Below are 15,680 nucleotides of genomic sequence, written 5' to 3' on the forward strand. Positions count from 1 at the left end.
CATAAATTTGTGGACAATTACTTCAGCCTTGAGTAAGAACTGAGGAATTGAGTGATTCTCTCCCCAGGACCCCTAGGGGCTTCCTCCAAAAGAGAAGATTGGGTTCCTCACTGCCAAGGTTGTCTCAACAATTTATATATAGAGGTTGGACCAGACAGCTATTAATATCCCTTCTGACCCTGAAACTTCTAGACAGGCACCTACTATTATAAAATACTAGATGACCAGTTTATAGAACGGTCATGCAAAGTATATTCCAGGGAAAGAATATCTAGAAAAGAAGCTATGAGAAAGTCTAAGCAAGAGATCAGTAGCCTCAAAAGGCAAGTGTAGGTTACAGTATCGTCAAATGCTGACCATAGCACTGCCATCCCAGTGACTTCAGCCCCTTTATAGTCTCCACCAGCTCTTTCCCCCAACCACACACATTTGACAGTGTTCTCAATGTTATGGAAAGTGCTATTCAAAGGCAGTTGTAAGGTAAGTCATGTCATCAACCTCCTTCCAACCCGAGTGCCTTTTTTTCAGAAAGTCAGCCGCTATTGAGCATCCTCATTTCATAGACGTGTAAACTGAGAGGCAGAGGAGCTGGAACTTGTCAACAGAAAGGCTAGTTGGAGGCAGTCAGCCACCCCTTTCCTCAAGACCCATGAGTCAATGGCAAGACCTGAATTCCCTTTGGGGCTTGGTAGTGATCCAGAGATCTCCCAAGAAACAGTATTTCCGGATCATTTGTCTTGCAATACTCTACTTACTCTTTCATTTTTCATTTGTGAATTTGGGCTCTATTATTGCAAGAAAAGGTTATGTTCACTCAGAAGTCTCTGCCTGCTTAAGTAGATTTATAAACTCTTGTCTTAATGCCACTCACCTTTTAAAGATGTCTTAGCTTGGCATACTCAGCCTAATGATGTATTAAAGGTATTTTGCTAATCATGCTCACCCTTTCTGCTTTTTCTGCCAGTTAATATTATAATCGTGTGTTATGGCAGACTTTTTAAAGAAAAAGAGCCTTCTGGATGGTGACCTCTTTGTTTCTTTCTACAGTTCCATATCAGCAGAATCCTTACAGTCCCCGGGGCAGCTCCAATGTCATCCAGTGCTACCGATGTGGAGACACCTGCAAAGGGGAGGTGGTTCGTGTCCACAATAACCACTTCCACATCAGATGCTTCACCTGTCAAGGTAGGAGGCACAGTCTCCCAACTCCCTTCTCAGATTCCTGGCCATATCCTCACCCCAGGACATGCCACAGGGCAGGCAGAACAAACAAACATAGGTAGTTAAGATACCTACAAAGGCCGAAAAAGATCCTTCTTAAGCTGGTTATAAGAATTCTCTCTTCAGCAGCGTGGCATGAGACAGAGGGTAGAGTAAGGGATGTGGTGGGATACAAGGTGGGAGAGGGAGCCTGGAGACCCTGGAGTGGAAGTGCTGACCCAGAAGGAAAATGGCAATCCTGCAAGCTTACTTTACACATTTGAGAAGACTCCTGGTTTGTGCCGATAAATCAATTTGAGAGCCAATGAAAGGGCAAAACTGTCATGGCTAAAATTTGGCATGGCTCTGAGATAGGGTGAGAGTCCTCAGAGGTTAGGTTTAACAAGGGAGAAGATACATCTTAACTTCAATAAGGTTTGTAATTTGGGAGCAGACGGATGCTGGGTAACCTCTAATTGTGACAGCTTATCCATGGATAATTTATTAAACCTTTGCTCAAGCGAGCTAAGCATTCCCAAAGAAGGCTCACTTAGTGGCAGGAACTGGGCTGAAGGAGCCTTGTGGGCCCTCTCAAACCAGGCCACCCTTCCTCCCCCGTGTCCCTGACTAACACCGCTCCAGCCTCCACTTCCTGAACTTTTCTTCCAGGCTTCTTGTTCCACAGAGAAGCCATTCTGATATTGGATTGTCCTTTGGGTTTAGAGCATGTTTGACCTCTAAGCCGTAACTTCCCCTTGCTGGCTTTAGATTTGTCTTCATGGGGTTTTATGAGCTCTTTGTGATTGCTTTTCCCCATGGCTGCCCTACAATGCTTGTAGTCAGGTCTCTCCCACACCCAATTTTATTTGCAGGTCCTTAAACTGGGCTTCATCTGAACTGATTCCAACTTGTGTAATCATCCTAGAGTCTTCCTCCCTGATTCTTTGCAGTTTGTTACTATCATCCCTAAAGCATAAAGCTCATAACAGACCACATTTCTCAAGGTCTGCCAAATACAGCAGGGACTACATTTATTTAATGTGATTAATACTAAATTAACTTCCTGTGGAACCACTTCACACCACTGATATATATTGAATTTAAGGTCAGTTGAAACCACCAGATCTTTTCATTTTAGTACCTGCTACTAACCTCAGCCTCATGCATCTGAGATTGACTTCCTCTGCCATCAAGTAAAGTCCCAGATTTCTTTCCCCAGGATCTAACTGGACTCTTCACTGAGCTAGTAAATCTCATATACATATTCCCTAATTTATCTATGGAAGCTTATATGGAATATATTTTAATTATATGGTTTCCTTTTTTAATTTTTAGTTTGAATTGGAGTATAGTTGATTTACAATGTTTTATTAGTTTCAAGTGTAAGCAAAGTACTTCGGTTATATATATATCTATATATATATAGATATATATATCTATATATATATAGATATATATATCTTCTTTTTCAAAGCCTTTTCCCATTTAGATTATAATAGAATATAGGGTAGAGTTCCCTGTGATATACAGGAGGTCCTTGTTGGTCATCTATTTTAAATATAGTAGTGTGTATATGTCAATTCCAAACTCAAAATAATGTGTATATGTCAATTCCAAATTCATCCCCGCCCCCCCACCTTTCCCCTCTGGTAACCATAAGTTTGTTTTCTAAGGTTGTGAGTCTGTTTCAGTTTTCTTAAAAAGTGCATTTGTATCATTTTTTTAGATTCTGTGTGGAAGTGGTACTATATGATACTTGTCTTTCTCTGCCTGACTTACTTCACTTAGTATGATAATCTTCAGGTCCATCCATGTTGCTACAAAGGGCATTATCTGCTCCTTTTTAATGGCTGAGTAGTAGTCTACTTATCTATTACCACATCTTCTTTTTTGTTTCCTCTGTTAATGGATATTTAGGTTGCTTCCAATCCTGGCTATTGTAAATAGTGCTGCAGGGAATACTGGGGCACATGTATCTTTTTGAATTATAGTTTCCTCTGGATATATGCCCAAGATTGGGATTGCTGGATCATAGAGTAGTTCTATTTTTAATTTTTTAAAGAAACCTCCATACTGTTTTCCACAGTGGCTACACTAATTTACATTCCAACCAACAGAGTAGTGGGTTCCCTTTTCTCCACACCCTCTCCAGTATTTATTGCTTGTAGATTTTTTGATAATGGCAATTCTAACTAGTATGAGGTGATACCTCATTGTAGTTTAGATTTGCATTTCTGTAATAATTAGTGCTGTTGGAGAAATGTCTGTTTAGCTCTTCCACCCATATTTTTTTATTTGATTGTTTTTTTGATATTGGGCTACATGAGCTGTTTGTGTATTTTTCAGAATAATCACTTATTCGTTGCTTCATTTGCAAATATTTTTTCCTATTCTGAGCATTGTCTTTTCATTTTGCTTATGGCTTCCTTTGCTGCTCAAAAGCTTTTATGTTTAATTAGGTCTCATTTGTTTATTTTTGTTCTTATTTTCATTAGGAGGTGGATTGAAAAAGATATTACTGCAATTTATGACAGAAAGTGTTCTGCCTATGTTTTCCTCTAAGAGTTTTATAGTACCCAACATTACATTTAGGTCTTTAATCCATTTTGAGTTTATTTTTGTGTATGGTGTTAGGGACTATTCTAATTTCATTCTTTTACATGTAGCTGTCCAGTTTTCCAAGCAACATTTTTTGAAGAGACTAACTTTTATCCATTGTAAATTTTTGCCTCCTTTTTCTTAGATTAGGTGACCATAGGTACATGGGTTTATCTCTGGACATTCTACCCTGTTCTACTGATCTTTATTTCTGATTTTGTGCCAGCACTATATTGTTTTAATTACTATAGCTTTATAGTATAGTCTGAAGTCTGAGCCTGATTCCTCCAACTCCATTTTTCTTTCTCAAGATTGCTTTGGCTATCTGGTGTCTTTTGTGTTTCCATACAAATTTTAAATCTTTTTGTTCTAGTTCTGTGGAAAATGCCATTGGTGATTTAATAGGGATTGCATTGAATCTGTAGATTACCTTGGGTAGTGTAGTCATTTGACAATATTTTTTTTTCTTGCTTTCTTTTTAAAAAAAAACTTTTTATTTTGTATTGGGGTATAGTCCATTAACAAATAATGTTGTGACAATTTTAAGTGAATAGCAAAAGGACCCAATCATACATACACATGTAGCCATTCTTGCCCAAACTCACCTCCCATCTAGGTCACTACACTTGTCAGCTATCTATTTTAAACATAGCAGTGTACATATGTCCATCCAGAACTCTCCAACTATCCCTTCCCCCATCCCTCCCCCTGGCAGCTATAAGTTCATTTTCCAAGTCTGTGGTTCTCCTCCTGTTTTGTAAGTAAGTTCATTTGTATCATTTCTTTTTAGATTCCACATATAAGAGATGTCATATAATATTTCTCCCTCTCTATCTGACTCACTTCACTCACTATGACGATCTCTAGGTCCATCCATGTTGCCATAAATGGCATTATTTCATTCTTTTTAATGGTTAGGTGATTTCCATTATATATATGTACCAGATCTTCTTCATCCATGCCCCTGTTGATGGATATTTAGGTTGCGTCCATGTCTTGGCTATTGTAAACAGCACTGCAATGAACACTGGGGTGCATGTACCCTTTTGGATCACGTTTTGCTCTGGATATATGCCTGGGAGTGGGATTTCAGAGTCATATGGTAGCTCTATTTTTAGTTTTTTAAGGAAAAAACAAAGCTAAAAAATTCCATTCTGTTCTCCATGATGACTGTCCCAATTTACATTCCCACCAACAGTGTAGCAGGGCTCCTTTCTCTCCACACACTCTCTAGCATTTATTGTTTGTGGATTTTTTTTTTTTTTTTTTGATGATGGCCATTCTGACTGGTGTAAGGTGATATCATATTGTAGTTTTGACTTGCATTTCTCTAATTAGACATGTTGAACATCTTTTCATGTGCCTCTTGACCATCTGTATGTCTTCTTTGGAGAAATGTCTATTTAGGTCTTCTGCCCATTTTTTGGTTGAGTTGTTTGTTTTGATGCTGTTATGCATCATGAGCTGTTTGTAAATTTTAGAGGCTAATGCTTTGTCAGCCACATCATTTGCAAACATTTTCTCCCAATCTGTGAGTTGTCTTTTTGTTTTGTTTGTGGTCTTCCTTTGCTCTACAAAAACTTTTGAGTTTAAGTAGGTTCCATTTGTTTATTTTGGTTTTTATTTCCATTATTCTGGGAGATGGATTGGAAAAGATAGTGCTACGATTCATGTCAGAATGTTCTGCCTATATTTTCCTCTAAAAGTTTTATAGTGTCCAGTCTCACATTTAAGTCTCTCATCCATTTTGAGCTTATTTTTGTGTATTGTGTTAAAGAATGATCTAATTTCACTTTTTAAATGTAGCTGTCCAGTTTTCACAGTACCATTTGTTAAAGAGATTGTCTTTCCAATATTGTATAGTCAATTTGTCATAAGTTAACTGACTATAGCTGCATGGGTTTATTTCTGGTTTTCTATCCTGTTCCATTTATCTGTATTTCTATTTTTGTACCATACTCTCTTGGTGACTGTAACTTTGTAATGTAGTCTGAAGTCACAGAGCCTGATTCTTTCATTTCCATTTTTCTTTCCTAAGATTGCTTTGGCTATTAGGAGTCTTTTGTGTCTCCATACAAGTTTTAAGATTTTTCTCTTCTAGTTCTGTGAACAACGTCATTGGTAATTCAGTAGGGATTGCCTTGAATCTGTAGGTTGCCTTGGGTAGTATAGTCATTTTGACAGTATTGATTCTTCCAATCCAAGAATATGGTATATCTTTCCATCTGTTTGTGTCATCTTTGATTTTTTTCCTCAGCTTCTTACAGCTTTCAAAAAGCAGTTCTTCTGTCCCCTGAGGTAGGTATATTTCTTGGTATTTTATTCTTTTTGATGTGATGGTAAATTGAATTATTTCTTTAATTTCTCTTTCTGATCTTTCATTGTTAATGTATAAGAATGCATATTTCTGCATATTAATTTTGTATCCTAAAACTTGACCAAATTCACTGATGAGCTGTAGTATTGATAGCTTTCTGGTAGCATCTTTAGGATTTTCTGTGTATAGTATCATGTCATCTGCAACAGTGACAGTTTTATTTCTTCTTTTCCAATCTGGATTCTTTTTACTTCTTTTTCTTCTCTGATTGCCATGGCTAGGACTTCCGAAACTGTATTGAATCAAGGTGACCAGCTGACGTCCTTGTCTTAGTCCTGGTCTTAGAGGAAGTGCCTTCAGCTTCTCACTGTTGAATATGATGTTAATTGTACATTTGCCATATATGGCCTTTACTGTGCTGAGGGAGGCTACCCCATGCCCACTCTCTGTAGAGTTTTTATCATAAATGGGTGTTGAATTTTATCAAAAGATTTTTCTGCAGCTGCTGAGGTAATCATAAGGTTTTTACTCTCCAGTTTGTTAGTGTGGTATATTGAAGAGTTTCAGAAGGATAGATGTTAACTCTATCTACATATAAAATAAAAAATTTTTTAAATGGTCATCTAGAAAAAAAAGTGTGGTTCAGTGTAATTTGCTAAAAATTGTAATGATGTCTGGCAATGTGTCACATGTGACTAGTTCATGAAATTAAACTGATGATTTGGAAAAAAAAAAAAAAAAAAGATGCTCTGGGAGCTCCTCTTCCTGATGCCAGACCTCCAGGCTAGGGATCCTGATGTGGGGCTCAGAACTTTCACTTCTGTGAGAGAAACTCTGTGATATAATTGGTTTTCAGTTTGTGATTCACCCACCCAGGGACTGTGCAGTTTGATTTGATCATGATTGTTCCTCTCCTACCATCCTGATGTGGCTTCTTCTTTTCTTTGGATATAGGGTATCTTTTTTGATAGGTTCCAATGGTTTTTTGTTGGTAGTTGTTCAACAGTTAGTTGTGATCTTGGTATTTTCATGAGAAGGTGAGCTCTTGTCCTTCTACTCCATCTTGGCAAAGTTCTATGTGGTTTGTATTTTATATTGAGAATTGGCAAACCCCTTTAGTACTAGTTGACCTGAGAGAGTATCTTGCTGTGTGACCATTTTTACATCCCCAGAAACTGAGACAGGACAAAGAGTAGTGACAATAAAATTGTTATAAGGAGGTTTGAGCTATGAATCTACAGTTATATTCTTAAGAGATTGTGTTTCTTCTTTTGCTTTAAGCCGAAATTTAATAGTTTAAAACAATCTTTTATTTAGCTCATGTTTCTCTGGGTTCGCTGGGCAGTTATTCCAATCTGATTTGGCTCTGCTTATCTCTCCTCACCTCATTATAATATGATGGGTCAGCTGGCAGTGGTTGGCAGGCTGTAGACCTGAGTACCTCCATATGGCTTCTCATCCTCCAACAGACTGGCTTGGACTCATTTGCATGGTAGTCTTTGAGTTCCAAATGCGACAAAAGAGCAGGCTTTAGTAAGCAAGACCATTTTGCGCCTCACCTTGTGTTATACTTGTTAATGTCGCATTGACCAAAACAAGTCAAATGGCCAACCCAGATTCAAGATCGTAGAGAAATAAACTTTGACTTTTGTGGGAGGAGCTGCAACATGAGATTTCAATGATGTGAATACAGAGAAATGAAAAATTTGGCCATTTTGACAGTCTACCATAGGGAGATAATAGAAAATCTTTTAAGGGAGATTTTAAGACCAAAACATTTATCATTTTAATGAATATTTTCAATGTCAGCTTTATTTGGAGAGTATTTTTGTTTCCAGCAGTAAATGATATAAGGATTAGTTACCCTCAGTTCAGTTCAGTCGCTCAGTCATGTCCGACTCTTCGCAACCCCATGAATCGCAGCACGCCAGGCCTCCCTGTCCATCACCAGCTCCCAGAGTTCACTCAGACTCACATCCATCGAGTCCGTGATGCCATCCAGCCATCTCATCTTCGGTCGTCCCCTTCTCCTCCTGCCCCCAATCCCTCCCAGCATCAGAGTCTTTTGCAATGAGTCAACTCTTCCCATGAGGTGGCCAAAGTACTGGAGTTTCAGCTTTAGCATCATTCCTTCCAAAGAAATCCCAGGACTGATCTCCTTTAGAATGTACTGGTTGGATCTCCTTGCAGTCCAAGGGACTCGAGTCTTCTCCAACACCACAGTTCAAACGCATCAATTCTTTGGCACTCAGCCTTCTTCACAGTCCAACTCTCACATCCATACATGACCACAGGAAAAACCATAGCCTTGACTAGATGGACCTTAGTCGGCAAAGTAATGTCTCTGCTGTTGAATATGCTATCTAGGTTGGTTATAACTTTTCTTCCAAGGAGTAAGCATCTTTTAATTTCATGGCTGCAGTCACCATCTGCAGTGATTTTGGAGCCCAAAAAAATAAAGTCTGACACTGTTTCCACTGTTTCCCCATCGATTTGCCATGAAGTGATGGGACCGGATGCCATGATCTTCATTTTCTGAATGTTGAGCTCCAAGCCAACTTTTTTACTCTCCACTTTCACTTTCATCAAGAGGCTTTTTAGTTCCTCTTCACTTTCTGCCATAAGGGTGGTGTCATCTGCATATCTGAAGTTATTGATATGTCTCCCGGCAATCTTGATTCCAGCTTGTGTTTCTTCCAGTCCAGCGTTTCTCATGATGTACTCTGCATATAAGTTAAATAAGCAGGCTGACAATATACAGCCTTGACGTACTCCTTTTCCTATTTGGAACCAGTCTGTTGTTCCATGTCCAGTTCTAATTGTTGCTTCCTGACCTGCATACAGATTTCTCAAGAGGCAGGTTAGGTGGTCTGGTATTCCCATCTCTTTCAGAATTTTCCACAGTTGATTGTGATCCACACAGTCAAAGGCTTTGGCATAGTCAATAAAGCAGAAATAGATGTTTTTCTTGAACTCTCTTGCTTTTTCCATGACCCAGCTGATGTTGGCAATTTGATCTCTGGTTCCTCTGCCTTTTCTAAAACCAGATTGAACATCAGGAAGTTCACAGTTCACATATTGCTGAAGTCTGGCTTGGAGAATTTTGAGCATTACTTTACTAGCATGTGAGATGAGAGCAATTGTGCAGTAGTTTGAGCATTCTTTTGCATTGCCTTTCTTTGGGATTGGAATGAAGACTGACCTTTTCCAGTCCTGTGGCCAGTGCTGAGTTTTCCAAATTTAAATAACCCTAAATTTCTATGAATTTCTTTTAGAACCCTTTTAAAATGCACAGCTGTGCTGACGTGAAAGGAAGGAATCTGCAGAGGTAAAAAATAAAATAAAATAAAAGCAGAAATCCTGATGTGACTGCTAATGCCAGATTTAATCCTCATGTTTTATGCTAAATCTTGAAGACCTTGAGCTTTTACCTTGATGGCTACATGGATCATAGAGAATAGAAGTCAAAGCCTAGAGCCTGACCAACATAGGATTCTAACAGGAGACCTCTGAGTAAAACTAAATTTCCTCCTACTAAAGATTATTCCCAATGTATGGATGGATGAGAAGTAAACCAGAAAAGGAAACAGCACTGAAACTTTCCTGTACCAACTTAGGCACTGGGTATAAGACAGCGAAACTTGTAACAAAATGTCTAACTGTACCCACTCTTTATATGGATTTACATTCTATTTTCATGCTATACATTTGGCATTTTTAAAAGTGAAACAATTTAAAAGTGATCCCACACTTGGCAAAGGTCAGGTTTATTCTAGATCTCAAAGAGTTTCTACAGATAACATTATTATCATAATGAATAACTCCAGTAAAAAAATACACAAATCATAATGAGAAAAAGCCAGCAGAATGATTAGAATGGGAACCTTGGACACTTTATAGATTGAAGTTTTCTGACATTGTATAATAAGTACTTTTAATACATTTAAACGAGTAAGAGAAGCCAGCAAAAACAATGAACAAGAGACAATACGTTATAACAACAACAGATTTGAAAAAGAAACAATATACATTTTAGACATAAAAATGTATAGTATTTAAAATTTAAAACTCAGTGTATGGATTAATTAGCAGATCAGATGTTGTTGAAAAGACAATAAACTTTAAGATTCAGTAAAGAGAGCAGTATATATGTATAGCCCAGAAATACAAGAAAGTGATAAAAATAAAAGAGAAGTTCATACATGGAGAATATAGTGAGAGAGTTTGACATGTATCTAATCAGAGTTCTACAGATATAATAGAGAACATGAGTAGGAGGACAATATTTGAAGAGATAGCATCTTTGAATTATGTAGAACTGTTGAAAGACACAAATCCTTGAATCTAGGAAACTTCAATAAATCCCAGTAGGAAAATATAAAAGAAATCTACCTACACACATCATAGTGAAACTGCAGATCACCTCCCCCCACCCCCCGCCCACCCCCCAAAAAAAAAACCATCTTAAAAGTAGCCAGAGAGAAGAGCCAGGACATCTGCATATGAATGGTAAATAAGCTGACAGCTAAACTTTTAGTAGCAACAAGGAAATCTGAAAGTAGTGAAATAATATCTTTATGTATTGAAAGAAGTACCTAAAAATTTATGTATTCAGCAAAACTATCTTTCAAGAACAAAGGCAAACCAACAGCTAACATCATCCTTATGGTGAAAGACTGACTGACTGCTTCCCTTTGAGATCAAAAATATTAATAAGAAAAAACGTCTGCTCTTACCACTTCTGTTTAACGTTGTACTGCAAGTTCATGGTAGGTCAGTTAGGCAAGAAAATGAAATAAAAGACACCCAGATTGAAAATGAAGTAAGAATATCTCTATTTGCCCATGTCATGATCTTGTGTATAACAAATCCTAAGGAATGCACTAAAAAACTATTAGAAGTAACAAGTTGATCAGATTTCAAGTTACAAGATCAGTTTACCAGAATTAGTTGTATTTCTATATACTTAGAATGAACAATCTGAAAATAAAATTGAGAAAACAATTCCCTTTACAATAGTATCAAATAAAATACATAAGAATAAATTTATTGAAGGCATAAAATTTATACTTTGAAAGCTATAAAATATTAAAGAATAAGTGAAAAAATATACCATGTTCATGGATCAGAAATCTTGTTTTGAAGGAAATATTCTCAGGTCCGCCTATGAACTTAGTGCTGTCTTAGTCAGCTCAAGCTGCCGTAGCAAAATAAAGATTGGGTGACATAAACAGCAGTAATGTATTTTCTCACAATTCTGGAGGTTGCAAGTCCAAGGTCATGGTGTCAGCATAGTCAGGTTATGGAAAGCTCCCTTCCTGTCTTGCTGACAGGTCCATTCTCACTGTGTCCTCACATTTTCTGGGAGGGAGGGAGGGAAGGAGGGAAGATGAGAATGAGAAAGAGAATGAGCAAGTTTGCTGGTGTCTCTTCTAATGAGGGCACTAATCCCATAATGAAGGTCCCATCCTATGGCCTCATGTAAGCCTAATTATCTCCTAAAGTCCACCTATCTAAATACTATCATGTTGTGGCTTGGGGCTTCAACATACAAATCAAGGCAGGACACTATTCAGATCATAGCACATGTAATCCCTATGAAAATCCCCACTGGCGTCTTTGCAGAAATTGTCAAACTAATTCTAAAATGTATGTGAAATTAGAGACATAGAATAACCAAAATAATCTTTAAAAGGAAGAACAAAGTTGGAAGACTCAAAATTCCCACTTTAAAAGCTTACTGCAAAGCTACAATAAACACAACAGTGTGGTACAATGATAGACATAGAGATCAATAGAGTAGAAATGAGAGGCAACGATAAACCCTTGGGCTTCCTTGGTGGTAAAGAATCGGTCTGCCAGTGCAGGAGAAATGGGTTCGATCCCTGATCTGGGAAGATCCCACATGCCGTGGAGCCACTGGGCCCATACTCTAGAGCCCAGTTGTTCAACAGTGCTCTATAATAGCCAATGCTCCAGAGCCCATGTGTTGCAACTACTGAAGCCCTCATGCCTTGGAGCCTGTGCTCCACAAGAGAAGCTGCTGCAGTGAGACCTCTACACACTGCACCTAGAGAGTAGACCCTGCTCATCGCAAGTAGAGAAAGCAGCAGTGAAGACCTAGCACAGCCAAAAATTAATTAATTAATTTTTGAAAATACAGTCTTATAGTTATGGCCAGCTGAATATTATCAAGACAACCAAAATAATTCAATAGGGAAATAATAGCCTTCAACAATTGATGCTAGGAAAACTGAACATATGTACACACACACAAAAAAATGAAATTGCAGTCTTCTTCACACCATACACAAAAATTAAGTCAAAGTGAGTCAAAAATCTAAAGGTAAGAGCTAAAACTACAAAACTGTTCAAACAAAATATAGAAGCAAATATTTGTGACATTAGAAGGCAAAGCCTTCTTGGACATGATAACAAAGAAAGCAACTGGGGAAAAATAAATTAAACATCATCAAAATTTAAAACCTTTTTGTTTCAAAATAGATCATCAGGAATGTAAAAGGTAAACAAATAGAATGAAAGATAGAATCTGTAAATCATGTATTGATATTTGTAAAGAAGTTGTATCTAGGACAGTTTGAATAGATCAGTTGTGATATAGTCACACAGTTCAATACGCACAGCAAAACAAAGGAAACACAGTTAGGTGCATCGACATGAATGAATTTCAAAAGCATAACACTGAGAGAACGAAGCAGTAAATTACACAGAAGAGTTAATGCAATATGATTCTATCTGTATAAAATTCATAAACAGGCAAAACTAAACAATATATTATTTGTGGATACCTCAAAGGTAGTAAAACTGTAAAGAAAAGCAAAGAGATTGATAAACTCATGATTCGGGAAAGGAGTGTGGAAAGGAGGCATTCTTAGGGTGATGAACAGGATTCCAAGGTGCTGGTAATGTTGTTTCATAAATTCAGTAATGGATACCTGGGGGCGTATTTTATGTTTCTTCTTTACAGTGTACAGTCTACAGTGTAGTATATTTATTACGTTTTCTGTATGTATATTTAACAATTTAAATGTTTAAAATAATGAATGAAATTCCCCTCAGGGGACCTTCTAACACTTTGAAAGTCCGTAAAACTGTCTCATTTGAAAAGTTGAAAATCAACAGAATTATATGACAGAATCCTAGACTCTTAGACCTGGATGTGTCCTCAGTTACCACATGGCCCCCTCATTTTACAAATGAGGCAGCTGAACTCCAGAGAGGTGAAGTCACTTTTTCAAAGTCACACAGCACCTGAATGCTAGAATAGAAATATGGAGGAAGGTCCAGTGACCCTCAAAATAGTACATTTTCCACTGAAACACAGTAAGACTGGGTGTAAAGCCTCTTCTAGGCATTATATTTATAGTGAGCTTTCATTCTTTATTTTCTTGAAGCAGTTCTGAGTTCTCATGTTCTGTCCCATTGTCAGACTGTATGATCTTTCTTTTAATTATAAGACTTACTTTTTGATTCACAAAATGACTGCCCTGGGTATATTAATTCCATGTCACTTCCATACTGCAGACCCTTCCCGTGGCCTTTCCTGTTATTTGAATGAAGACCTCTGCTCAGGCTCGAACACATCTGTCAAGCTAGTCCAGCCTACCTTCCACCTCGTGTTCCCCACTGTATTTCCAGGAACCCTGGAATTCTTATCAACTCTTACATCCTTTCTACCAAAAACTTCCTCCTTCAGCTCCTTGGGGGAAATGAAGGAACTGATTGTTCCGAGTTTTTGTATGGCCTCCTGGTTTTCTCCACTGGGAGAGGTGGCTCTGGGAGTAGAATTGGCTGGGGACACAAAGGAGAGAAAAGAAGGGAAAAAACAGGAGCTCTTTCCAGTAAGGTCGTAGGCCATGACCTAACTAATTCCACAGCCATCAATCGATCTGCCACCTGCACACTCCAGAACAGCCTGTTCTCTGGCCTTGCCTGCCCTCCAGACCAGGCATTGTTTGATGCGATGAGTTTTCATGAATGCTGATGAAAGATGAAGCCTGATGAAAGACGGACCCTTCCCCACTTGCTACCTCCACCACCACCTCCTCCACTCGTCAGCCTTACAGGGCTGGTCTCTATGGACCTCCAGCTCTACCTCATACAGAGTTTTAAATGTTTAGGCACATAGTCAGCCCTGAAGAAAGCTCCCCTTCTTCTAGACTCACAGGATGTCAATATCAGAAGAAAATCTCAGGTCATTTCTTGTCCAGTTTCTGCTTTTTGCATAGCAGTGAACAGAGGCCCCAGATTACAGACGGCCAAGGTCATTGTCACCCAGAGAGTTAGTGGCAGTGACAAGACCAGAGACCAGGTGGTCAGACTTCCAGAGTAGAGTCTGTCACTGACCTAGACTGTTTTCCCTGGTGCTGTGACATGTGAATTCACTTTGAAGCTGCCCTGCTACCTCAACTTGGCCCTTTAATCCTACCTCTGGCCTGCAGAGTAAATAAACACTTGTGAAATACTTCTGACATTCACCTGGAAGTCCCTCCTACCTTTAACCAAGCTGCTTTTGGAAAACAACTTTGCCTGTTAAAGATGAGAGGGTATTTACTGGGGTGATGTCACCCAGTCCAGGCCAGGTCCTTGCACTTGTAGGCTTGTGCAAGGATCCCCACCACGGATCACACTTGATAAAGCTTGAGTCAGGCTAACTACATTTTTGGGAAACCGATGTATTAAAGCTAAGTGCCTGTTTATTACTATAAACAAGACTTGTAACTCTCTGTTGTATCAGTTCACATTGCCCTGACCAACTGCTTCTTCCCAAAGGCAACCTATGTAGAAAGTCAAACTGTCAGACAGTCACTTGGAGAATGCAAACTCTGAACAAGGGGGATTTGAAAGAGCTCTCCAGCTGCTTTCCTCTGTTGCTGACTGGTCCCTTCCTGGCTGACCCATCCTTGTTTTAACTGGGTCAATATACTCAGCAGTTCTGGTGGCCCTGAGAGTCATTCGATATCTTGAAGGAAACAGCCTCTTTCTGCTCTTCCCATTATGTGTTGATTTCATAACTCTCAGAGGGCAATCTCATTTCCCACATTTTTAAGTCCTTTGGGGGAGAGGGTCCCCCATGATTCAGTTCAGACACCTATAATTATGTCCACGTGCTCTTCTATTTTCCGTCCTACCTTACTTCATCTTGTCCACCAGGATATCCCAGAAGACTTATAAACTATGATGTGGACAGATTACAATCTTCAAATCATATATCCCATTGACATTCTAAGTTGTCTTCATCTAGCACAGACTCGTGCACATAGGAAATGCTCAGGAAATTTTTAACTGAATGATTCTTTTATTGGATCATGGTATCCCTAGCTCCCTAGCTGTGTTGCATTGTGTGAGCCGCACAGCCTATATCTTAAGAGGATTGTACAACATGGCTGGTGTCAGTGTGCAACCCACTCCAGTGTTCTTGCCTGGAGAATCCCAGGGATGGGGGAGCCTGGTGGGCTGCCGTCTATGGGGTCGCACAGAGTCGGACACGACTGAAGCGACTTAGCAGCAGCAGCAGCAGCAATGCGCATCAGGGTCAGCCAGG

General features: G+C 38.8%; 1 protein-coding gene across 1 annotated transcript in view; it reads left to right on the forward strand.

The window, feature by feature from the left end:
• The first annotated feature begins 1,019 nt into the window (after positions 1-1,019).
• The window catches only part of ABLIM3 (actin binding LIM protein family member 3), an 87,328-nt gene continuing 72,667 nt past the window's right edge, over positions 1,020-15,680 (forward strand). Inside the window, exon 1 of the mRNA XM_052643546.1 lies at positions 1,020-1,185. Within this exon, the coding sequence (XP_052499506.1) occupies positions 1,020-1,185 (166 nt within the window). The remainder of the gene's footprint in view (positions 1,186-15,680) is intronic.

The sequence above is a fragment of the Budorcas taxicolor genome, chromosome 7 (assembly GCF_023091745.1).
Source record: "Budorcas taxicolor isolate Tak-1 chromosome 7, Takin1.1, whole genome shotgun sequence".
Lineage (NCBI taxonomy): Eukaryota > Metazoa > Chordata > Mammalia > Artiodactyla > Bovidae > Budorcas > Budorcas taxicolor.